At 39.8% G+C, this 27124-nt stretch overlaps 1 protein-coding gene across 5 annotated transcripts; it reads left to right on the top strand.

The window, feature by feature from the left end:
- On the top strand, positions 1-26438 carry slc25a25b (solute carrier family 25 member 25b). 5 transcript variants are annotated; one of them, XM_025909235.1, is made up of 13 exons: positions 1-834; positions 7092-7156; positions 10202-10487; positions 13435-13561; positions 14211-14298; positions 18867-18902; positions 19239-19350; positions 19853-20011; positions 20093-20245; positions 20391-20498; positions 21189-21356; positions 21459-21609; positions 22170-26438. In XM_025909235.1, exons 1-13 carry the CDS (start codon positions 478-480, stop codon positions 22352-22354), a joined length of 1995 nt encoding a protein of 664 aa, XP_025765020.1. In that variant the 5' UTR covers positions 1-477; the 3' UTR covers positions 22355-26438. The 5 variants fall into 5 exon arrangements, with proteins under 5 accessions (XP_025765020.1, XP_019216312.1, XP_013120052.1 ...); XM_019360767.2 differs by lacking the exon at positions 18867-18902 and having other exon boundaries at positions 2-834; XM_025909236.1 differs by lacking the exon at positions 10202-10487 and having other exon boundaries at positions 786-834.
- The last annotated feature ends 686 nt before the right edge of the window (positions 26439-27124 follow it).

Here is a 27124-nt window from a genome sequence, read left to right as displayed (position 1 = left end):
GTTATGTAGCGAGACTTCGGGTGTACCGGGTTCAGCGGACAAATGTCTTGCTCTTTTTAATGGGCGGTAAGTTGCCGGGCGCGTAGATATTGAAATAAAAACTAAAAGAGGACTTCAGAATGGAACCGTATTGTTTGTAATAGGTGGAAGTCGAACATACGCTGCTGTGGAGGTATTTTAATAGACGCTAAGAGAGCAGACAGCAGAATTCTCATCATATCGACGCGTCTCGTTTCGCCGGCATCTTTCAGTCGCTAACGATGAAAATAGCTAGCTGAGCTGATTGACTCAAGTGGAATTCGTGCTTGTGTGCGAGCTTCACGGTTGTGTTAGTGGTGCAAAGTGTGCGTTGTACGCCAAGTGAAAGCCGTCGGCTTTAATAGAGGCACGTGGTGACGTAGTAGTCAGGACTCGCGATATAAAGGTGATTCAGCCTTTGGTTAGTACAGGGTCAAGCTGTTCGGGAGAGCTGGACACATGATGCACCAGCAGGGCTCGTTGATGCCCTCTTTGCTCAGTGGTGTATTCTGCCAGTGCCGGTCGACAGACACACATCCAGGGGCCGACCCTGGTGGTGGAGGCAGGGTTCCCCCCTCCGTCCCTCCCTCGGCAGCATCACCATCTAAACCAGTAACCCAACAGTCAGCGTCCGGCGTGTGGCACACCGACGAAGGAGACCATCCATGTGACATATGTGGGGGTTCGGAGCAGGAGCACAGACTCAAAGTGCTCTTCCAGGTCCTGGATGTGAACGGGGATGGAGGCATCTGTGTGAACGACTTGACCATTGGGCTAAAGAAGTTAGGAGTACATCGCACTGAACATGAGCTCATGGTAAGTGGACACAGCTCGGATGCTCAGTTGCATGATATATAGTGTCTGCGCTAACCTGTTTGTGTGTTCTAACAGAATTTCAAAGAATTTCCTACGGAAAGACACCATTTTCACTGTAAAAATTTTCATTTAAGAAGAGTGAAAATGAATGCAGGGTGAGACAATGAAATGAAACTGGTGCTCAGAGTTATTTAGATAGGAGAGTAGGTAAGGGAGTAACATAACAACAGGGCATGGCTTGAAACAACTGGAAAAAAATACAAATGCACTGAACAAGCTTTGAGGAAAATACAAACTGACATGTCATTTAGTAACAAAGGATTTAATTACTTGTATGCCAAAAAACATTAAGATATATCAACTGAGCTAATAGTGATGGCACTGTCAATAAGCAACGCTATGCTTTAGGGTGTTTAATAGTACAATGCAAATTTATATTTAAAATATCTCTCAAATATCTCTAAAATATCTCTCATACATAAGAAGTGCCTAAATACTAGGGATCTGCACAACTAGTCCAACCAAGTAATCATTGCTATTGTCACTAGTTGCTACCAGACATACTAGTCGTTTAGTCTTAATTGTTTTACATTTGAATTGATACCCATGGCAGGTGTTGTGCCAAAAAGTGATTTCCATTATTTGCCAAAAAAATGACTGCTGGAATTTAAGCTATTATAAAATAGGTCAATCATAGTATAACAAAGAATATCACGTCGTTTAGAGCCAGAAAGCGCATTCCTATCACAAAGTAGCTGCTGCCATCAGTTTTTGGCAAAGTGACTTTTTTTATCGGGTAAATAAAGGATATATAAGTGTCATTGACATTAATGAACAGAGATCTTAAACAGAGATCTACCAAAGAGGCCAGCAGAAATTGTAACAAGTATAACATCACAGTTCTATAAACTTACTTGACGTGACCAAAAAAGACTAGATTAATGACAGTATGGGTACAAATATACAGTCATAAAGATACTTCAAAAAGAGGTAATTTCTTTATTAAATATATATAACCCCTTCATAAATCCTGTTCACTACAGTCTATTTACTAGTGTAAGTAAAGATATTAGATGTAAAAAAAAAAAAAACTAAAAACAATGCGTCTTAATGTTACGCGGGCATCTGCCACCAGATGGAGCGTCATTGGTGAGAAACACATTAAATCTATTAATCTGGGCTTGATCTTTTTGTTAATATTATTATTGTTGGGGGGGTTTTAAGGCGAAAAATGAGATCACAGATACACGTGGCGGAAATGAGCTTTCACTGAAAGGTGGATAGTGTTACCCTTAGCAATAGGATGAGGAATTTAGTCAGGGGATCATAGTAGAGCTGCTGGTTTTCCACATCGAAAGGAGCCAGCTGAGGTGGGCACCTCCTGAGTAAGGTGTTCCAACCAGGCATGTACTACCAGCAGAAAGTGCTGGGGTAGACCCGGGACCCACTGGTTAGAATAACTTTTCCCTGGATGAGCTGGAGGAGGTGGTACTTTTTTCAGTCGCAGTTTGAGTTTTTCAGATGTTAATTTGTCACATTTTAATAATACGTGAACACCTTTCGTAGTAACATGTTATCATATCATATTAACCATCAGTTTATTTTAAGTGTTTTTTTCTTCTTCACTGTCTGGAGTATAACATGCAATATTGATAATCCATAATGCCAGGTGCTGCACAGTTAAGTGGCAGGATTTATTATTGAAGAATGTGATTAGTGGTTTAAAATGCCTTTGTTTAATGAGTTTTTGCATCTAACTGTTCATAAATTTAACTTGATATTGCGTGTTTAGAAATGAGTTGCCAGGAACATCCCAACTAAATACAATTAGAGTACATGCTTAACTGAGTGCAGCTTTGTTATTTAAAAAGAAAAGATTTCCAGACAAGGTAAAAATGCCCCCCAAACCAGAACTGCAAGAACTTTGACAACAGCTTGAGATGCAGAGGGAAATTAGGGGTTGAGACTCTGAGTCTAAAAGAGAGACACAACACTGAAAGAATCCTAAAGAGAAGTCTCTGGGAGATGAAGTTGGTACATCAATGTCCCAAAAGAACCAACTGACAGCTGAAACAGGAAACATATGATTCAACTGTGTTCTTGTCTAGAAACGTGTGCACAGTTGAGGTTCACAACCGTTTCACTTGTGTGTTAGTACGTGAATCCTTGCTGATTGTAATGGTAAAGATATAGCTATGTATTTGTTGTTTTTCTTGAAATACAGTTAGCTTGGCATTTATTCAGTGTGCTAATGGGATAAATTTATTTTGTTAGCCTGCTGGGTTGAATGAAGGGGTTATGCTGTGTATAACTTGCAGTGGGGGGAAAAACCCAGTTCAACCTTCATGAGGTAAATTCCACAAAATTTATACATTTGTAAAAAATGAAAATGTAACTGGTAAGTCTATACCTTGTGTTTTGCGTCCCGGTGACCAATTAAATTCCTTTCCTAGTTCACTTTGATACATGTTTCTGTACCTGAGTGACAAGAGTTGATGTTATGGTTTTTGGAGTCAGAGGAGAGTTGCAAATGATGGCAAAGCTTTGTTGAACACAAGCATCTTGTTAAAAATTTTGTTTGGAAATCTGTCTTAATAATTGAGGTACCACTCTATGTTACCATATTCATGTTTTTTTTCAAATATTTGTGAATTGATTCTTCTCAGTGTGACACACATGTCTTCCCAAACTATTTGGATCTGCACCCAGACACACTGGAACAAAGTTCTTACTGCTTCTTGAAACTTGCAAGTGCCCGGAACATATTTACAGAATCTGTTTAGTTTCTCTTCACTGTCGTTCCTTAAAACCAGAGGCATGCAGAGAAATAGACAAACACATGGTAGTGGACTGAAGCTCACTGGAGAGTCTAGAATGGAAGCAGATCAGCATTTGCTAATAACAGTCTCTTAATACCTGATAACAGTATCTTCCTAATAGCATGTAACATGTTGTTCACAACGGGATTCACCTTCAACAGCTAAATGAGAATGAAATTTCAATGTTTCTGAAGATAATAGTAAAATCCTATACCCCTTTGACAGCAGGAACCTTTCTTTAAGCAGATTTAAGTCGAGTGTTTTTACTGGAGTATTCTGTATAGTTTATTGCAACCAACATCTAGTTTGTAAATAGTGACCCTGTGCCTGGAAAGCCTACAGACAAAGAGAAAATTTTTGACTAACCTTTAGAAGGTGTGACAGAAATTCTCTGTGACCAAACACTGTGTTGTGCCAGATGTCATGTCAGCATTGTCACATATTTAACCAAGTCCTTTTGACTGAAAAGAATTATAAATACTGCATGGATCAACAAATCCAACCTGATGTGTTTGACACAGAAAAATTCTGCGCTATATATTTTGTACCCAAGTTGTTTGACATAGTTAACAAAAAATACATTAACTCTGGTGCACTGAAAACATTCAAGTTTATTGATATAGTCCCAAATCACCACAACAGTTGCCTCAAGGTATTTTATAATCAAAGTATAGACCCTACAGTATTTGGGATAAAACCCTACAATAAGGCAATCCACTATTAAAACACTTGTGGGAAGAAAAAACTCCCTTCTAACAGGAAGAAACCTTCAGCAGAACCAGCCTCAGGGAGGGGCAGCCGTCTGCTGCAGCTGGTTGGGATTGAGAGAAAAGAAAAAGAGCATACGGGGATTGGACAGAACACACACTATGGGGGAGAGACTGCACAAATCAGGCCTTTATGGTCAAATAACTGCTAAGAAACCAATACTAAGGAAAATCAGCAAGCAGAAGAGATTTGTTTAGGCCAGGAAACACAAGGAATGGACTTTAGACCAGTGGATATCTGTGCTTTGGTCTGAGGAGTCCAGATTTGAGATCCTTGGTTCACCCCTCTGGGTCTTTGTGTGATGCAGAAGAGGTGAATGGATGGTCTTTACATGCATAGTTCCAACTGTGAAGCATGGAGGAGGAGGTGTGATGGTGTGAGGGTGCGTTAGTGGTGACACTGTTGGGGATTTATTCAAAATTGAAGGCACACTGAACCAGCATGGCTACCACAGCATCCTGCATGCGACATGCCATCCCATCCAGTTTGTGTTTAGTTGGACCATCATTTATTCTTCAAAAGGACAATGACCCCAAACACACCTCTGGGCTGTGTAAGGGCTATTTGACCAAGAAGGAGAGTAATGCTGTGCCAGGTGGCCTGGCCTCCACAGTCCCCTGACCTAAACACAATCAAGATGGTCTAGGACAGTGGTTCACAAACTGTGGTACGCGTACCACTGGTGGTACTTGGGCTCCTTCTAGTGCTACACAGGAAGTCTCCAGATTAAATAATATACCATGTTCTGGCTGAGAGATTTCTAAAAAATTAAACAGCTCTGCTATCACTTCCGACATAAATTAAGACAGGAAACTAAACCGCAGTGGCATTTGTAAGGTTACTGAAGTTGGGCTACCTAGTTTAAAATTATGTGCTACAGCTATGTTATCATAATATAGACACAGTGAAGCTGGAGGATGAACACCAACTTTTTTCCACTCAATAAAAGTTAATGTGAGCGTTCCCGATGGTTAGGGACAAATGTAATCGCATGGCAGGATGCTGTAAACGGACCAAACTGCAGTCAGGAGAACAACTGAGATAATCCATCCACAATACGAGGTTAGTCATTAATATACTGCTGGGCTGGGCTGTAGTTACATCGTAAGGTTTGAAAAACTGAGCTTTAAACTGAACAGTGGTAATAGCAACCGAGAGAGGCTGACAGTGATCACTGCCTTTTTTTAGGGGCTTGTTTGGATTAAATAGAACAAGATACAAAGCATTAAAATATGTTAAAAACACAACAGCCCTGATAAACTCAGAGCAGTTTGTTCATATGTCAACACTTAAAGACCGTATTTCCCACCTGCTGGAATGTTTTAATGCAGTACAGTTGTTATTATTTCCACTTATCACGTCCTGTTTATGACAGTTAAAATAAATAACATTTATATAAGAAATAAAATTGTCTCATGTAAGCTGTATTAGGGCTGTTCGATATAACGATATATATCGGATGACGATAGAAAAACGTCTATCGTTTCATTTTACGCTATCGTTTGTTTCGTGGTGTCGCAAAATAAACTGTTTACGGCAATATTTTTTCATCATTTTGATGGTCACTGTAGTGGCTATATTAATTTCCTAAAGTTCTCTCTTTCTCTTATATTTAATATAACCACACTACGGAAGGACAAGCGCTTGTTTTTTATGCGTTTTCGTTAGCAACAACGACAGTAAAACCACGGCGTGTCCGCTTGTTTATTTTCCACATAAACCTTTCACAATAAAGCTCAAGATCCTGTTGAGGCTTTTCAAAATAAAACGAGTCACGTGAAAGATGCAGAGTATTAACGGATGAGAAGCAAAAAAGAGCCGCCAGGTGCTAAAAAATAAACCTTAGACTCAAACGTTAGAACAGGCTTTTCCCCGCAGCACGCCGTGTAATAAATACTCACAAAGAAAACGGCGGCTGTTACAACTTACGTCTAAAAATATATCGTTTCATGCATCAGTTAAAACACTCGACTCCAGGTACGCGACGCCCAGCTGGAAACACTTCACGCAAGTCGAGATGCCCGACATTCACAGAATTTACAGGAACTGTTACATTTTTGTAATTTATATCGTTATATCGACGATAGATGTTTTAATATCGGGATATGAGATTTTGGTCATATCGCACAGCCCTAAGCTGTATATGGTGTTAAATAGGCCTATACTACTGTACTTTAATGTTGGTCATGAGTGTAGTACTTTAAGAGCCATATATTTTATGAGGTGGTACTCGTGAAAAGTTTAAGAACCGCTGGTTTAGGATGAGATGAACTGGAGAGTGAAGGCAAAGGGCCAACAAGTGCTCAGCATCTCTGGGAACTCCTTCAAGACTGTTGGAAAACCATTTCAGGTGACTACCTCATGAAGCTCATTGAGAGAATGCCACGAGTGTGCAAAGCAGTAATCAAAACAAAGGGTGGCTATTTTGAAGAATCTAAAATATAATACATGTTTTGAGTTATTTCACACTTTTTGTTTACTACATTATTCCATATGTGTTCATTCATAGTTCTCATGCCCTCAGCGAGAATCTACAATGTCATGAAAATGAAGAAAACCCATTAAATGAGAAGGTGTGTCCAAACTTTTGACTGGTCACTGGCAGGGCGTAGGTGTTGTTTGGCTGGATTTTGTTCTTTTCATTCAGCAGGATTTCCTTACCCTCTGCAGGTACTTGGTGGTTGCAGCTTTCCTAGCGGCCTCTTCGTGGATCCCATTTGCCGTGGGATTCCCAGGTACTTGTAGCCGTCCTGGATGTCTGCAATGTTGCCTTCTGGTAGTGTAAGCCCCTCAGTTCTGACTAACTTCCCTCTCTTTGTTACCATGCGACTACAATTCTCCAGTCCGAATGACATTCCAATGTCGTTGCTGTATATCCTCGTGGATCAGTGAATCGATGTTTTGTTCACACCTGGCATACAGCTTGATGTCATCCATCACTTGGTGTTCGCTCTCTCTGCAGTAGAATATCACTTCCTGTTCCTGTCACAATACACAATGGTGTTTTTGTGTAGCTGACCTGCATAGTAATTTAATAAAGAACTTTTAGATAACTTTTTATTTCATAGTGTAATCTTCATGTGCTTCATCTGAAACACACTCTCCGTGTATTCACTTGCTAATGTATGGTCACAGTATTCACTCACTGTGTCTTTCACTAGCTTAGCTGGTAGCTGACTCGCTAGCAGCATGGCCTTTCCACCTGTCCCTCCTGCACTTTCCTGGTCATTGTGTCAGATGTTTAGTTACTCCTCGGCCTCCCTTAGCAGTATTGATAGTTGTAATAAATGTAGCCTATTTGCAGCTCTGGAGGCCAGGATCACTGAATTTGAGACTCTGCTTTGCACCCTTGAAAAACCTGTAGCTAGCCAGGCCCTGTAGCCAGTGCAGCCGAAAGAAGTGTAGGCCCAACTAGCTGTCCCCCGGTAGACTGTCCCGAGCAGCCGGGGAAACAGGATGCCTGGGTGACGGTGAGGAGGAAGCGTAGTCCTAAACAGAAGCCCCAGGTACACCACCAACCTGTTTGTGTGTGTAAGCGCTTTTCCCCACTTTGACAGCAGTAATGACACCCAGTTACATCAATCAGAGTTGAGTAAAATCAAAGCTGAATCGGTGTGCAACTTGGCCAAAACAATGTTGGACTCGGTAGTTTTCTCTGGTCTGCTCCCCAATCGGACCAGGAGTGACATGTTTACCCGCATGTTCTTCTTAAATTGCTCGCTGTCTTAGTGGTGTCCAAAAAACGATGTGGGCTTTATAATGATAATTGAGAAACTTTCTGGAGGAAACCTGGTCTTGTTGGGAGAGACGGCATCCATCCCATTTTGGATTTCTAGAAATTTATTAAACCCCCTAAAATGTGAATTTCCAGAGTTGGGACCAGGCAGCAGAGTTCCAGTCTTATACATCTCTCTGCAGCTTCTCCCCTCCTGTTATTCCCCCAAAACCCCACTCTCTTAGAGCATCTAACTATTCATCATTGATTGAAGAAAATAAGAACAACCCTAGGTTTCGCTTCAGCACTGTAGCCAGGCTGACAGAAAGTCAGAGCACTCTCAAGGGATTATAGATGGGAAACGTCCCTCTTATGGGACACTCCCAATAGGGCTTAAAATCTGGGACTCTGCACCATTTGCTCTTAGAACTGAAGAAGCTTCTCAGATAGAGGTGAAACATCTTCAAGAAACTTAAAGAAGTCCAGTTGCTTTTCCAAGATTCCTAGATCAGTGGAAGAAATGTTTCGTTACTCATCCAAGTAACTTATTCAGCCTCACCTGAATGGAGATTTCCCCAACCTTATAAACAGTACATTTTCATCATTTATGAATAGCAGATGTGTTGATGCATGCTCAAAGTTGAGGCTTCAAAATGCAGAGTTCTCAAGCAGTGGGTGAAATCAAGCTAATTACATCTACCTTTCAAAAACAAAAGCTTTTTTCCAAACAAAATGGGAAGATGCAGGATTAATGACAACTGGCTCATGAACAGTTATTAGTTACAAACAACAGAAACAGCTGTTTTATTGGTCAGGAGATATTTTGGAGCATTTCTGCTCTTTCCTTTTCATTTAATCTGCTTTTGCTTTTCCTGAATGTAGTGATGGAACTCCTCTCAGCAGTTAATAGACTGTTGTGCTACCTGGCTAGGTACCATTACTCAGCATAGTCAATAACAGGTTAAAATATTTCAAATGAATACCTTTTCGTTTCTGTCTATATACAGGTATTTGAACTGTTTTCATAGATTTCTACAATAGTAACCAGTGGACTGGGATGATGCACGTTTCTGTGATGTTGTTTGATTGGTTGATGTTAAGATACTTATAAATTAATGCCAGTTTTATCCTTCTATAAGCATAGGGATATTTTTTCTTTTCTGGTCTAGAGAGCCATGTTGACAGTGTGGTCAGTAAGGTAGTAAGCCAGGAAACGGCTGCAAGAAGGCATCGTTTAATGCAGAAATAGAACTACTCTGCTATGCCACACTGTAACTCTCCAAGCAGGAGGAACTATAGACGTGCTGAGAATGAAAATCTGTCGGCCTTGGATGCTTCAGAATGCTTGCTTGATGCTGACAATGCTCTTAGAATGACTCAGAGCAAGTGCAGGAGGGTAGTGTGGGAGGGAGGAAAAGGAGCCGTCACTCAGCAGATTTTCTTCACAGGGAGGGAGGTGTAGCTGAAGGGAATCCTGCTGTTTAGCCAACCCTATCCCTCTAAGTTCATTGACAGTCAGTGACATCGCTTCATTTCCATGCTGCTACTCTGTCCTCTATTGGCTGAGAACCACATTCTGTGGTGAAGCAGTCAGACCTGCTTGTATGGTGTGCAGTGATTGGCCAGGCTGGGCTGCAGTGAGGATGCAGGTTTTGGAGGCTCTCTCTGCTGCATTTCCCTGGCTGATGATACTGAAGCTAGCACAGTGGGAAATCCTGACTGTGTGTTGCTGATTCTATTGCATTATCAGCATCAAGAGAAGAGATTTTTTGTCTGCATCTAACGATTTGATGATCCGTGAAGTAACCACGCCTCAGAAGTAGTGTGGTAAGAGTTAGATGGGAGAACTTGATTTTGTACTGCTGCAGCTGATGCTGTGATCCTGAGCCTGGACATTTTAATAAGGAAAAAGATTCAGTTAGAATATGAGGCACTGAGTCTGAGAAGTGAGTGAAATCCTTTCTGCAGCCCCATGCTGTCTTTAGCCAGCCTTTCCACACTTGCAATACAAGTTTACCTCTCTGCATTTTCCAAGACCTATACTGTTGCCATTGCTTTTGGTCAGAGTGCAGTCACCCAAACAGTTTGGGAGAGCCAGTTTGAGGATGCTGCTGGACATACTGAGCTTCCTATACCAGAGACTTTTTGGCAGGACACAATGTAAGCCTGCTGAAACTCAGCTGCCAGGAGAGAAACAGTCTGAGACTACAAAAAACTGTAGAGGGCTACAGGCAAGTCTTCAGGAAAGCACTAAAGAGTCCTCTAATGGTAAAGAAATCAGCAGGAATAATGTTACTCCAAAGAAGACCATGGTATTAATCATGATGGCGCCACCTACAGATCTTCAACAGGTAGGATAAAGCTGGTAGAATAGGGTCTGTTTTCTAGACCTGTGTAGCCTTTAGTGAGAGTTACTTCACTGTTCAACTTTCTAATAATTAATATTAAATAGAGACCTTCAAGATTGAAAAATAAACCCACTGTAGTCCCCAGAAATGCAGTTTCTCTTAAGAACACTCCGGCTGACTAACAACCATGATTTTGGTGTGTGGGCGTGTGTTAGTTAGTTTTCCTTTTTAAACAACTATAATGAGGGTGGATTTGTTTAAATCACAAATTTAAACTTAGAACTAATATCACTATGACAAATATTATGCTTCTTTGTGGTAAAAACCAACCATGAGGTCTGTGCTTCAGTTTTGATGATTGAAATTCTTGCATTGTAATAGTCTGTTACTTGATACACTACTAGGTATCAGAGTCTGCAATAGCAGAAAAGTACAGTTAGATGGATGCAGTTTAGAAATCAAGTCATTCTTTTATGATCTTAAACTTTTTTTTTATTGTAAGGTAGATCCTACAATAATACATACAGAGAAAAACGTTGGCAACAGTGGGAAGGAAAAACTCCCTTTTAACAGGAAAAAACCTCTGGCAAGTATGATTCAATGCAGAGGGCTCTATTAACACACAGTGAGTGAGAAAGATGAATGAAGAAGAAATACATCAGTGTGCATCATGGGGATCCCAAAGCAGCCTACACCTATTGCAGCATAACTAAGGCAGGATTCAGGGTCACCTGATCCAGCCCTAACTATATGCTTTAGCAAAAAGGAAAGTTTTAAGCCTAATCTTGAAAGTAGAGATAGTGTAGGTCTCCCGAATCCAAACTGGAAGCTGGTTCCACAGAAGAGGGGCCTGAAATCTGAAGGCTCTCCCTCCCATTCTACTTTTAAATACTCTAGGAAGAACAAGTAAGCCTGCAGTGTGAGAGTGAAGTGCTCTAATGGGGTGATATGGTACTATAAGGTCATTAAGATAAGATGGGGCCTGATTATTCAAGACTTTGTATGTGAGGAGCAGGATTTTGAATTCAAATCTGGATTTAACAGGGAGCCAATGAAGGGAAGCCAATATAGGAGAAATATGCTCTCTCTTTCTAGTCCCTGTCAGTATTCTTGCTGCAGCATTTTGGATTAACTGAAGGCTTCAGGGAGTTTTTAAGACACCCTGATAATAATGAATTACAGTAGTCCAGCCTAGAAGTAATAAATGCATGAACTAGTTTTTCACTGTCACTCTGAGACAGGATATCTATGAATCATTCAAGCATTAAAACATTAGTGACTGGAGTTGGTTTAAAAAATTTTACATGTAACAATGACCTCTGCCAATCAATAGTGCCAATGGAAAAGTAAAGATAGGAGTGCAGGCAGGGTGGAGTGTGGAGGCAAGTGTCACAGCTGACTTGTGACAGAAGAATAACAGCAAGAGTGCACATTGAAGATTTCGTCAAAACAAAAGTGAAATCCAGGAAGGAGCAGGTGTACATGTGAGCCCTTATTACCAGGTGTGTGATGGCCATAGGAACCATTGTTAATGAGATAGCACCATCTTTGGACCGGAACACAATGATGCTATCTGCAAGAGGCGCATAAATCTGCCTCACAGAGGCAGCATCACTTGGTGTGGTTTTCTGTGTTGGTTTGTGATATTTTAGGGCCTACCATTACTTTCAGCTCAGATGGAGCTATTATGGTTGCTGCATCATCATGGTGAATTACACCCCCATTGGGCTGTTAATTTCCCACTTCTTGTCTTAAAAGACCTCATACTACCATATCACCCCAGTAGAGCACTTCGCTCTCAGACTGCTGGCTTACTTGTAGTTCCTTGGATATTTAAAAGTAGAATGGGAGGCAGAGCCTTCAGGTTTCAGACCCCTCTTCTTCCCCTTACCCCCAACCGGTTACAGCAGATGACTTTTCCTCCCTGAGGTTTCCGACGGAGGTTTCTTTCCTGTTAAAAGGGAGTTTTTCCTTTATTTTTCCAATATGAAGTACCTTGATGATTTAGCCTACTGTAATTGTCACCATAAATATATGTATATCACTTTAACTAAAATGTTCTGGCTCTTTTCTTTTTTCTGTAGGTCTGTAATTCTTCTTACTCATTTAATGTGTTTTTCTTTGGGTGAACTATCTCTCCTCCATTGTTCACTGTGACCTCCCCCACACTAGTAAAACGTAAGGCAGGGAGACTGATAATTGCTGTAAATTGGTTTTAGTTCATTTCCTGCCTGCAGAATCTGAAATAATTTTTCATATTGCCATTTTGAAATGTTTCTTAGACTTTGTAAATATATACAACCTAAAATCTGAATTAATAAGCTCTTTTTTATAGTCCACTATAAAGTTTCATTTCAGTATGTCGAAATCTCTGATGATCATGTAATTTTCAGTAAAAGGAGTTACGCTGGTCAAATTGCTTTTCTGTGTTATAGCATGATCTCAATAAGATGTTTTTGGTGATTTAAAAAAAAAAATCTAACTTCATTTCGTTGTTTCACTTCACTTCATTTTTAGCATATTAAAACTTCATGATGGTTCAAGTAGACAGTTTCAGTATATCTTTTTGTGTGATGGTTGACCCCCCTTTCCTAATAGGAGGTGTCATCCATTCTTCTGGTACCCACTACCTGACAGTAGATGGTATTTAATTGTGTTTTGGTTAAAACTGTTTCCTTGCTACCTTTTCAGTTGACCTGACAAGCTTTGGTAGCACTAAGCACCCTGGATAGTCTTAAATATATAGTAACCTGAGATGTGTGGTGGTTGTAAAATACACTACACTCCAAATCGAGTCAACAAAGCACAGATGGTACGAGGCAGGGGATTGTACACTCTAACCTCGGCTGCTGTTTGTCACATCACTCTTTCCACACAGATAATGCTATACTATTAGAGTGTGTCATTACTTAAATGAGCTGGCATCTAAATGATTTCTCTTTGTTCACAGAAAATAGTGAAAGCAGGAGACAAAGACCTGGATGGACAGTTAGACTTTGAGGAATTTGTCCATTATCTCAGAGACCATGAGAAGAAACTCCGACTGGTCTTCAAGAGTTTGGACAGGAAGAATGATGGTAAGGCAGTTTGTTAGAAATAGAATGCCTTTTATTGTCACTATACACATGTACAATGAGATACAGAGCATCTCCTACTTAGTGCAGACATATGGGAAATGAAAGGGGGTGAGGTGCACAGTTCTGCAGTGCTATATACATATGAACAGTATTCAAAAATATCAAATGTACAAATATACAAATCGGGGGAAAAAATTAAATTGTGTTGTATGTTTACAGTGTGGGTTATTGCATATAATTAAGTATTGTGCAGTAATAGTAGTGGTATTTGTTCAGTCTGTGTATAGAGGGAAGTCCTTAGATTGGGGGGTGGAACTGTGTTTTCAGTACATGGGTGAGTTCAGGGTGGTTATGGCTTTTGGGAAGAAACTATTCTTGAGTTACAAGTTAAAGCAGAGTTTGAAGCATTTTCTGGGCAGTGCCAACAGCTGCTTCTGTGGTCACAGTTCGTAATTATTGGATTCTTAAACCAGAATGCTGAGCCCATGCTGGTTTTTGAAGAACTGATAGGTAGAGATGGTTTCTTTTAGACTTGATCTTAATCCTAAAGAAATGCAGAAGACATAGGATTGTGAATGAATTTGAATTGATTTTAACGTCTGTGTGAAATCATTGTAGTAGCCATGGCTAATAAATTCTTGTGTTGCAGGTCGAATTGACTCACAAGAAATCATGCAGTCTCTGCGTGACCTGGGAGTGAACATCTCTGAGGAACAGGCAGAGAAGATTCTTAGAAGGTTAGATAATGCTTTCATCCACTGAACACATATCTCTCAAAACGCTTAGGCAGCACCATTTTTGTGTGTGTGTGAGTGTGTGTGTGTGTGTGAGTGTGTGTGTGTGTGTGTGTGTGTGTGTGTGTGTGTGTGTGTGTGTGTGTGTGTGTGTATCACATTTGTGGTAATGAAGTTAGCGGCACTGTTTTCTTTAGCCTCTTTCACACATGCACGTCTTGGATTAATTGTGTCAGTAAATGGTAATTTAACGTTTCATCATCATATCTGAAGCATCCCATTTCTGTCAAGAAAGCTTCTGACAGAGATCTGAACATTTTGTGTCCAGTCCAATTCCTGCGGTGTGGGGTATTTCAGGAGGTTACTGTCAATGCACACCTGGCACATCAGCCTCTCCTTTATTGACAATTTCAATCTCTTCTGGGAACGCAGTCAGTTATTGAGATACAATGACATACATCCAATTGGACTTTGAACAAAACTTTTTTCCTTCAATATTTCTGGTATTATCTACTCATGCATTCCTGTCCTTTGAACTACTCACAGTTTACAGTTGCTAATATATCACTATATAACTTTCCCAAACCACTCTCTCATAATACAATAAAAATTAACAAGAGACCAGTCACCTACAAACCAGTAAGCCGACCTCTAATACACACTGCTTCTGTAGACCTTATCGGAACACATCACCCATGAGGCATCCAGGAAGCATCCTTATCAGATGCCTGAACCAGCTCAACTGGCTACTTTTAATATGGAGGACTCTATCTCTAAGGGAGAGGCCAGCCACCGTTCAGGGAAATTTCATTTCGAGCTTTGCTTTTACCCTCAGCTCTCTTTACCACAATGGACCAGTACAACACTGCAGCCTGTCGATTGATGGTATGATTGCCTGTCGATCTCCCGCTTCCCTCTCCCTATGAACAAGACCCCGAGATACTTAAACTCCTCCACTTGGGGCAACAACTCATCCCTAAACCAAAGTGGGCACTCCACCCTTTTCCGGCTGAGGACCATGGCTTCAAACTTGGAGGTGCTGATTCTCATTCCCATGAGGAACAAGGTCAAATTCCTTTTCCAAGTGATATACAGTATAACAATGTCTAAAGCGGAACAGGCTGGAAAGGGAAAAAGATGAAAGATGTAATAAAAGGGCAAAGAGAAATACAAATAGAACACACAGTACAAAGAAATGCACAATATATCAGCAGCTGCTGCACCTGTAAGATAAACAAACATACAGCAACTGGAACACAAAAATTCTGAAGTGCACAGGAACATAAATCAACAATCTTCTTGTCTTTTTCACGAAATGTACTTGAAAATGAGGGTGGGAACCCACAGTAACGCTCCCCAGGAGCCAGAGGCAGATAGAGATGGATCAAGGACAACCAGGCCATCCACAGTCCCCGAAAGTACTGAAGACCTAAGGCCACACATCTCTCCGATATCTGCGTGCCCATCCTAGCAGGAGATGGAGTAAAACCTCATGTGGGGTGCCCACAGTCAAAGGGTGGGAGGGGGCAGACATTCTCTCCAGACTGATGTGATGTGTATTTGCTTCCGTATCTAGTTAACTTATGTCACTTAAGATCCACAGCTTGCGTGAGGTTTGGGATACAGCAACTAAACTATGTGGATAGGACCTCTGGACAGGCATGTAATACTATGCTTGAGTGTGTACCACCCATTTGGAACAACCTTTATTCTGTGTAGTGTTCTGTAGAGAATTTTGTATAAGTTGTAAGTTGGGGCTTTTAGTCATTTTGAATGTGTTTAAGCATATTTGTGTCCAGAAGTTTTGATCTGGATTGATGGAAAGATGTTCTGATTTTCATCCCTTTTTCATGCCACAATGAAAAATTTAGTTTTTTCTTTTTCAATTTACAATGTTTTTCAACCGTGAAGTGTAGTTTTGGTCTACTTTTGCTGCTGGTTCAGTATATTTTGGTCGGAGTGATGAAACTGCAGTTTGAAATTCTGTGAGATACTTTAAGCAACCGATGGCATGTCCATGTATGTGCCATCGGGTGAACGGAAGGATCCGTGCTTTGTGTTTACATCTTTTTGCGGAATCTGTTTACCTTCTCTTTAATTGTTTGCTGTTTTAGTTGTTTGTTGGTTGTTGAAATGGTTTTGTGAGCTTTTAACTGAGATTCTGACTTTTCTGTGGATACCATGTCTATGTCTATATTTAAATAACAGATCTGGTGGTACACCCCGTTAAACCAGATGTTCTCCCTCTCGCCTCCAGTACCGGTGGCATTGGGATTCAACAAATTAATTATTTATCACCTTTTACTTTCTGTAGTATGAATGGCCTTAAGGGAGGTTTTTGTCACTAGGAAAAGCTGCAAAACTTATGAAAACACAGTAAAGTCCAAAATTTCTGCTTATGCGCTTTTGTGGTGAGCAGCAGATCAAACAAGTTAAGAATTATAAATGGCTTCAAGGGCACATTCGGACCTCTGAGACTCATTTAGACACATGCAAACATTTCTGCATCTCTGCCATTCAAAGACACTTTGTAAATAGTTTATTTTATGCATTATTCAATACTGAACTGTAAATGTAGTCTTTTTCAAGGAAGCAACGTTTTATTCAGTGTTTTCATAACAGTCTAATTTTTATGCATTTAGTACTACTAGGGAGAACACACATGAGGTTTATGGACTGGACAAGATTGAAAACTTTTGCCCTCCACAATGGCTAAAAATAAAAACAGGCATCACTTTAGTCAGGTCCTAATTTTATAAATTCTGCACTCAGCTTTTTAGTCTCCAGTATCAATAAAATGCAGCCAGATGCTGCTGTGCGTATAAATCAATGACTGTAAATCCACCCTGCTCCTGGCCTGTACCGCTACACTTCTGCTGGTTTGGGACATCTGCCCCCCTTCGTTCTTTCACGTAATGGTATGATCGCAGGCTGGCTTTGCATGTGATTGGCCACATAGTGTGCCCATCAAAATTAAGTCAGCAGTCCCTGCCTGCACAGATTCTCAGCATTGCTGAAGATTTTGCTCCCACATACCAAAGGGCCATTAATAATTGACATATGAAATCTGTGTGTTTTAAGGTTTGTGAGTTCCTGAGGAAAAGTCATCATCAGCATATAGGCTTATCTTAAGGTCTGTCTTTTCAGTTTGAACTTTGATATCTATATTTTGGCGGATTGCTGCTGCTAGTGGCTCAATACAAATAACAAAAAGTGAGAGGGAAAGGAGACCGCTGTGTCTGTGAGTAATGTTCCCAGTGGAATCCTTTATAGAATCCAAACACAGCCTTTGCATTGTGTTCTCTTGTTAATTATTTGATTTAATTCTAGTTTTAGGTTTCTCAGGTTGTTAATTATATGTTCTTTTGGTGAGGGAGCATAGGCAGTGAGATGATTTAATTTTTTGTTCTAATACAAGTTTTTTTTCTTCTTTTTCTTATATGAACAGCAAGAATTATTTTGCTCCAGATTACTATCTTTCCTGCTTCTCAAAGGACACGCAGGTCATTATTATCTAAATATGTTGCCCTTTATTTTTTGAAATAATTGATGAGATCTTGTTCTTTAAGTAGTAACGTATTAAATCTCCAGCTCCTAATTGGTGGTGTGGCTGTGGATAAGTGAGTGTGCGTATAGGTTTGGACATACGAGTCTCCTGTAGAAAGACAATGTCTACCTGTTAGTCAGTTAACATATTAGTAATTTCAAGCCTCGTTTCCCTGAAAGCAACTCCACCTACATTTCCTGTGACAAACCTCAAAGTGGTCATGTTTAAACTAACTTGTGGAGTGTTTGATGTTCATTTCCGGGTCTTCTTCTGCCTTCCCTCATGCCTGAAGCTTGATGAATGACAGTTTTTTTTGTTTTTTGTTTTTTAATTTTCCTCCGAGAAATTGGTTATTCCCTCCATGAGGGATTTCACCAACTCTTTGACGATGGCATTTTCAGCAGTGAGTGTTTCCACCTGCTACCTGAAAATCTTTATTAAGGATTTCCAGGAGGGCCAGTCATGCGTCAAAGCTGGACTATGGATGCCAAATCCCCGCCATGCCACTATTTTGTTTTGTGGAGAAGCTGGTTCCAGTGAGTCTTTGGGGCAGCTTTGTTTCAAGAACAGTGTTTTTTTTTTGGGGGGGGTTTTGCTGCTGGAGGGAGTCTGTGCATGGTTACCTGGTTTACCCATAACGACGCACTCGAAACAATGCTCTTGTTGGCCATCCCAGTTGAGTCATAGTGACAAATGTCATTTTGTTAACTGTGTTAAAAGCACAGTAGAACCTGCAGCGTAACTGGTTATATGCTGATGCAACCTGCCACATAGCATATTAACTAGTGGTATTGTGAGCACAAACATGACTTTGTCATTTTTAATTCCAATTTTAATCAAGTCTTGAAAAGGAAAAGTGTTGTGATGTTGCTGTCAGACTGTCCTGTGATTGTTCTGTTTGTCACTCCCGTCTCCACCCATGTTTCTAATTTCTGCTTTATGTCCAGGTTCAGTGTGATCATTGTCTGTTTCCTCTAACCTCCTCCATGTCTGTCTTTGTCTTCTTTTCTCTGGCTGATCTCAGAATAAGGAGGGGTCATATCTGGGCCCCTATTATGTAGTAAGTAGTAGCTTCTATAGTCTGCTTGCTCAGCCAACGCTGCACAAATCACCAATGCATAGTCAGCACGTCTGAGTGCTGACTATCAGTTTTCAGCTTCAGTGTATTCCAGTGACGTAAAAATGCAACATTTAATTGTAATGATACACTGATTCAGGTTTAGCACAAATCGCTAAAGAAAAGCATCCTGCTACAACAGACTGCATCTGAATCCATGGAGGCAAATGTCTTAATTACTGAGAAGAAACGGTGCATGTGAGCAAACTGCTTGTGTTTCCTCCTAAAAGCATCACTTCTCTTATACTCTGTCCGCTGTGTTCTCTCTTACATCTGCAGTATGGATAAAAATGGAACAATGACCATTGACTGGAATGAATGGCGGGACTACCACCTCCTGCATCCAGCTGACAACATCCCTGAGATTATTCTTTATTGGAAACACTCCTCGGTACACACTCTTCCTCTCCATCCTATAGCAACACAACAATCACAAAGCAAATCACGTGATTTCCACTTGTTTTTAATTGTGTACAGATTGTATGTGATGGGCATGTTGACGTGTTGATTAATTTTAAATTATTGAAAAAATAACAAAGGAATGTTCAAATGAAAAAAATTGCCAGTTTATTAATCAAACAATTCATGCACCTTTCTTACTGTAGCACCACACTGACATTTACAAAAGAAAACGTATTGTTTGTGCTTAACAGTATGTGGAAGTCCATAATGCTGATAAATATTTAATAAGTACTAATTTTGATCCCAATTTTGAATAGTGTTATTGTAGTACAGAAATGTCTGTAGGATATGAGGAAAATTTAAGTAATAGAGACACTAATCCCACTTGAATAAGGGTTTTTTCTTTTGGTCGACTGGTATTTTCTCATGGTGTTCCCCTGTCACTGCTGTAACTTATGTGTCCAGGCTAAAAACGGCTGCTTCCTCCACAGATCTTTGATGTAGGGGAGAGTCTGATGGTTCCTGATGAGTTCACAGCAGAGGAGAAGAAAATGGGTATGCTATGGCGACACCTAGTGGCTGGAGGAGGGGCTGGTGCAGTGTCTCGAACTTGCACAGCACCATTGGACCGTCTCAAAGTTCTCATGCAGGTAAAACACTACTTATGGAGTTTTCATTTTTCTCAGTTAAAGGAGAGGACGGCTAATAAGCATTTCATCCCACTCGCCCAGGTTCACTCCTCCAAGAGCAACAGTATGCGTATCGCTGGTGGCTTTGCTCAGATGATCCGAGAAGGCGGTACAAGGTCTCTGTGGCGAGGCAACGGTATCAACGTCCTCAAAATTGCCCCCGAGTCTGCAATAAAGTTTATGGCTTATGAACAGGTACACAAAACCATGCGTTAATGGAAAAGAATATGAAAGATAAAAATGATGTAATTTGTAATTTTTTGCACAGCTCATAGCAGAGTGAACTTGTTTGGTCTGATTTTGATGTTGCTGCTAAACAACACTGACATCTGTCCATCAGATTAAGCGACTGATTGGAAGTAACCAGGAGACGTTGGGCATCACAGAGAGACTAGTGGCTGGCTCTCTGGCTGGAGCGATCGCTCAGAGCAGCATATACCCCATGGAGGTGAGAGAACAATGAACACAAAAAAATAAAGCAAGACATCAGTTTAACAATAGCTGTAGCTTGGCAGCAATTCATAACTTACTATATGCTGAAATACACTGGACTACTCTGCCATGGAAGCTCCTGGTGCTGTTTTTGTTCTACCAGAAGAGGTTTGGAAATGTGGTTTTTCATTCAGAGTGTTGGTGACCCTCTGCAGCCACATTCTGGAACTTTACGTGGTCTGCCTCTTCCATGACTGATTTGCTGTGGTTCCTAAACACTTCCAGGTTTTAACAATACCACTTACACACAAGGGAAGAAATTTCAACTAACTCGTTCCAGCACTGGCATCCTGTTAATTCAGTCAACTCTTTATCTTTCACAAATTCTTTGTAAAGGCAGATTGCACAGTCAGTTCCTTGGCTTTATGCATCTGCAATGGGACTCAAAACACCTGAAATTAAAGATTAAGATGTGTGACCCAATATTTTCATCCATATAGCATGTCTCAGAACCTCCTTGCCTTGTGACTGATGACCTTCAGTGTGAATATGTGGTATATGGGAATGAGGTTCTTAACGTGAATTTGAAAAATGTTAATTTTAGTTTGTTATGCTTGTTATGTTATTGTAAGTACAACTGATTCCTGGGTGAGAAGTGCAGATTTTCTTTTTTTACAAGGTGTGGCATTACTTCCTGTGCATTCAGGTCCTGAAGACACGGTTAGCCCTGAGGAAGACAGGTCAATACTCGGGCATCCAAGATTGTGCTAAACATATCTTCCAGAGGGAAGGCGTGGCAGCTTTCTACAAGGGCTACATCCCAAACATGCTGGGCATCATTCCCTATGCTGGCATTGACCTGGCTGTCTATGAGGTTTGCTACTGTTGCTGGGTGATAGTTTTTTTGTTTTCTTTGTGTGTTGTTTTTTTTTTTATTAGTTCAGTCTAACCGCTGTGTTCACCTCTCCTCTGACAGACTCTGAAGAATTCGTGGTTGCAGCACTACGCTACAGATAGTGCTGATCCAGGAGTGTTTGTGCTACTCGCATGTGGCACTACTTCCAGCACATGTGGACAGTTGGCCAGCTACCCACTTGCTCTGGTCAGGACTCGAATGCAAGCACAAGGTCAGTCACTGGAGAGCTCTACAGCACTGCATAAGACAACAAAGATATATGCACACACAACTTTGTACAGCTGTTTTGAAGAGGGAAACTATTCACAGAGGTCCACATGGTTATTATACCAGGTTTAATGCTGTAAAGTTGGAGGTTTTAAAGTGTGAGTCTATGGGGATTGACAGCCTAAGGTGGCTACTACAAGAAATGTTGGGTTTTTGCGATTAACGATGATTTGTGAATGATTAAAGTTTTCTTTTCATAGCGTATTATTAAAAACATTATCCCAATTCTTTTCATTTTTGTGTTCATCATCCCCTCTGAATGCAGTGTTTTGTTCTCCATTTGTATTTATTCAACGTACACCACCCGTACACAACTTAACAGTCACCAAACTTTTTATCCATAGCAGGATTTTGGAGGAGTCACCACTAAATGTAGAATAAAGAATTTGAAAAAGTGCTGTAGGCACATATTCAGGATTTATTGATACAAATTCTGGTTGGAGGTGTAAAGGACAAAAGTAAAAAGATGTGTTTGATGGCATCATCTTCCCTTTGTTCCTACAGCTTCTCTTGGGGGAGGCCCTCAGATGAGCATGACAGGACTGTTCAGACACATTATTAGGACTGAGGGACCAATAGGACTCTACCGAGGACTGGCACCCAACTTCATGAAGGTCATTCCATCTGTCAGCATCAGCTACGTGGTCTACGAGTACCTGAAGATCACGCTGGGAGTCCAGTCAAAGTGACCAAGGAGGCAGACAGAAGAAAATAAGTGGCCAAAGGTTTTGTTTGTTTGTTTGTTTGTGGTCTGAAATGACCAGCTACAGTTTAACATATTTCAGTGCAGAAAATGAAGGACAAAGCTGAGATGTGTGATTTGAAGAGAGAAAAAACTTGACTGAGGTCATGTCTGTCAGTTGTTCTCTTAAGCTTTCTTTTAGCAGCTCGGTGGTATTTTAGCACCTGTGAGTCTTAGTTTAACAAATGTTTACATGACTCTAAATTACTGCTAGAACTGGAACATGTCCCTGCTGCTGAGTACTGTGAAAGGAACAGTCCTGCGTCTATGTGGAAAGGAAGAATCTTGATCTTGGTGGGCTTTGCTCAGTCATGACACTATATCTTCATATAGCTGACAGCATATGATATCATACGCTATCAGCTTTGTCTGTGAAGCTGTAACTGGATTTAAAACGGTAGATAAATGGTTGATTTGGCTGCATTAAAACAGAAATGATACAAACAAGAGAAACTAGTTTACTTTAAGCTAAAATCAGTATATAATGAAATAAAGGATTAATGTGATCCAAAGTGATTAGGGCCATTCTAGCAAAAACTAATTACAGAACCAAGGGAAGCGTTCACCATCTCTGAGATTAAAGTAATAAGCATTAAAATAGGCTTGAAATAGTTATTGTCGATGTCCTATGAAGAGATATTGCTGTAAACAGAGGAAACCAACTCAGACAGTGTGAAACTTGTTTGCTTTTTTTCACCTGTTAGTGTGTCATTCATATTATAAAAGATGGGAATAGCTGCTGCGACTTGAGCCATTCGTTAGTGAAGTCTCGATCTGATCCCTGAGCTGAGAATTTTTTTTTTTTCCTTTCCATTGGCATCTTGGTGTTTTGAAACTTGATGAACACAGGGTAAATGTGACCATACATTCAGTGTCCAAGGACTTAGTGGACATCCTGGATAAGCTTCCTTTCTGACTCTTAGAAGTCATCGTTATTTACAAGTTAAGGTAAACTTCATGTTGCATTCAGTATGACCTGAAGCCCATAAAGGAAAGTGTTTAGTGAGGTCACATAAAAAGGGTGCTGAAGGCTGCTTTCCCAAAGACCTGTAAATAACCACAAGTCTTTGCAGTCAGAAGAATGAAGGAAAAGGCATTAAAAAGAAGGCAGGTTTAAAGCACTTTAGCACTGACTTCACTTTTCAGACCAAGAAGCTGTGTCCATATGTCACCCCCACAGTATCTTTTGTATGATTGATGTGGTTTCTTGACAAAAGAGAAAAAAAACAGACCATGAATCTGTAACTTTGGTCTGATCATTTCTGATGTGTGTAAATTTTTTTTCTTTCTTTCTTTACCACTACAACCATCGCGAATAGTTATTTTTCTTGTATACTTGTCACTTCAGTCCAAGTTTTTTCCATTTAAAAACATTATCCACTGTCATTTGCATCTGCTTTTTTTTTTTTTTTTTTTTTTTTTTTTTTTTTTTTTAAATGTAGAATGGCCCTAATAAGAACTTTCATATAACTTTGCAAAGGAATTTCACAGAAAAATAGAAAAAAAAGGCTATGAAACAATAATAGAACGATCGTCTAGGGACTTGTCGACATGCTGGATAAAGAGCTCTGTTACATTCACTCTATGGTCATAAACAGTGAGATGGAATCGTTTGTTTTTTGTATTCAGTTTTGTTTTAATTTCGGCAGATCCAACATGATCTGACCATAACAGACGTATTATGCATAATTCTGTTTTAAGAGAGAAAGAAGGCCACCACAGCAAACAAAACAGTGCTACAGGGAGAGTCACTGACCCAAGAAATCAGCATTGTTGAGCCACAAAGCAGTAATGCCCATGCAGTGAAAAGGTTTGCACTTATAATGCAAATCTGAAACAACAGACCATGTGCATGGTTTTTCAATTTTAAAAATGCTTAAAGCAACAACTTTATTGACTTACTCTCAGCTGAAGTTGAAACTGAATGTTGTGTTATCACACTAATCTTATATTGCTAACACGTCCCAGAGCTCTGTTCGGGTGCTCAAAAGCTTCACCTCTCAAAACTGTAATGGAAATTGATAATTATAAATGAAAGTCATGTTTCCATTTTTGTATAAACACTCCATAAAATAAGTGGTATGGCGCCCAGGCAGCACTCTCCACCTGACTGATGTCTGTATTATATGATCATCTCAAGAGTGCCTTGTGTTACACGCATAAATGCACCTGAACACTATAGGATGGCATTCCTTTTTTACTTTAAATGTATTTACTACTGTATTCGTTTATTTTTACAGAGAAGTCAAGATGATTGACTGAAATGGTGTGAAATTGTTATTTAGTGCTTTTGCTGTTTTCAGAGTACTAATGATAATGGTGGCAGAATTTTAATTTTTGGCTTTAACAGACCTTCAGTTATACAGAAGCCCAAAATGTTTCAAATGAAAACAGTGAATAAAATTGGATAAATGCTAAATTGTTTAAAATATATATGTTGTAATTCTATATATTCAGTTTTCTATTAGATTTTTATTTAAGTACATGCAATTTTTGCTTCATTAATTCTTTTATTTTGTCAATTAAGTCAGTGACATCAATCGTGTTAACATGCAGAAAAACAGCAATGAAAACATTTCTCTCTCCTTGGCAGTAATAAATAAAGCCGTGGAAGTGACTGAATTAACCCACTGAGATTAGCTCCTGCTGTACTGGTTCTTAATGTGAGTGTTAAAGATATTGTGTGAGGTTTGAAAGAGAACAAGCTCAAATCTCTGTACAGATGATAGGTTGTAAAATAACACAAGCACCTACCTAACTACCTGCCATCATATTAGCTATACTGGTAATTTAGAGGGTTTCAGCCCTGGCTATGTAGCTAAATAAGTATGAAGATGATACTCAGTCTGTTCACTATATTTATTTATAGCAGCATCTACATAAGTAGACATGCTAACAGGCACTAATTGCACTTGCTAACTAATGGATAGGCAAGAGGGCAAGGAGCAGAAAAAAAGTTAAAGAACGTACAAATTCCGCTATTATGTAAAATGTTTGAAACAAACAGGGAAGAATGCTAAATTAAAAACTTTTTAACATGTTTAACAATTTAGTTTTTAAACCTGTGTGTTATAAGTCTTAAAATGACTAATTTATGTAATGTTGAATATGTTGGGCCTGACAACATAGAATTCATATCTGTGTGTGTCATTGTTAGGATGATAAAACACTACTAACCCGACAAAAACATGACTTCAGCTTAGAAGCGAGAGAGATGCAGTGTGGACAGGTTTCATTGTACTGAATCAAGTGTGTGTGCACAGTACTAGAATAAACATGAAGAAGCCAGTTGCCCTGATCTATAAACCAATGTGCTGTACAATTTGTGTGTTTCTCTGGTAGAGCTTCAGTCCCACACACTGGACTGTCTGGTTGTGATCTTCAGAATGTGGGCTGCTCTTGGGAGTGGATTTACAGCAACATGTCTGCTTAAGTCATCACTTTCTAGCAGACAGAGAAGCAATTATGGGCCTACACTTGCTTATTTGAGAGTTGAACCTCACTGATGTTGAATAACAGCAAACAAGTGAACAGATGACAAATACTTTATTCTTGATGTCAGTGTCTGACTGTCTCATGCCTTTATTTCTGGCACGACTGGTGTGTTTCGCACTCCTTGCTCTGTTATTGCATATCATGCATAAAGCGGTGACACAGAATGTCATTGTGTGGCTGTGTGTAAATGTTTTCTGTATTTGTACAGTGAAAGGTAATGCTGCAGTGTCTTAAAAGTAGCCATGTGTTGGCTGTATGCTGTACTGACCAACAGCCAATTAGGCAGACCCAGTGGAAGTGCTACCTATACAAACTAAAGGCTACGCTATTCATAAATGGTGGCCTAGTTTACAAAGTATATACACTTTATATATATTTGTATTTTATTTTATTATGCTAGCTGTAAGTGAATGAGTATGTGAGTACATGTATAGTAGTTTTCTGTTTGAAGCCCCTGCCACTCAAAGAGTGTTGAGTTGAAACAAATATTTATGCTTTAATGAGTTCAGCTGTTAAATAAACTAGTTCATGACTGATTGTTTGTCTTTTGTTTGGAAACTTAAAACATAGACATCCTAAGATGCTGTAAATATGGAACTGCAAAATGAATTTGTCACATCAAGTTCCAGCAGTGGAAGACACGCTTCCATAATTGTTAGGCAATTTGTAATTGTCAAGATGTGTTATTGTTGAACAAATATAAAAGTGTCAGTCAATCTACAAAGAAAACTGGCCTTTGTGTTTTCCATGAGGGACTTGATCAAAACATCACGATGCAGTGGGCTGTGGTTCTTGTGATTTTTACCATTTGATGTAATGAGTGTTCAAACATTGGGATGTAAATGGACCAGCATGTATTAGCACACATTTGGATCATTTATATAATATGTAATAATATATATATGTACATAATATGTAACCCTCATCCCCATTTCCTTCACCAAATTTTCATCAAAGCCATGACTTCAGGGTTTTTAAGTTAAATATGTGACTTTTCACTCTGAGGTAGTGACCCAGGTTAACATATCCTCACTCACTGTGTCTGCCTCAAAGGAAGCTTAATGCCTAGTGACAGTAAGAGAAGACTTCAAATTAAAAAGCACCTGGTGCAAAACAATTTCACATTCACTCAGACATTAAAAAACTAATCTGAGGTGCTGTCAACTTGGGATTTCTGGTCTGGTGACTTGGATGACTTTATCCTCAGCAGCAGAGGTCATGG

The sequence above is a fragment of the Oreochromis niloticus genome, linkage group LG7, assembly GCF_001858045.2.
Source record: "Oreochromis niloticus isolate F11D_XX linkage group LG7, O_niloticus_UMD_NMBU, whole genome shotgun sequence".
NCBI classification, from domain to species: Eukaryota; Metazoa; Chordata; class Actinopteri; order Cichliformes; family Cichlidae; genus Oreochromis; species Oreochromis niloticus.
The sequence above is the reverse complement of the archived record's forward strand: the minus strand, read 5'-3'. Positions and strand labels throughout refer to the sequence as shown.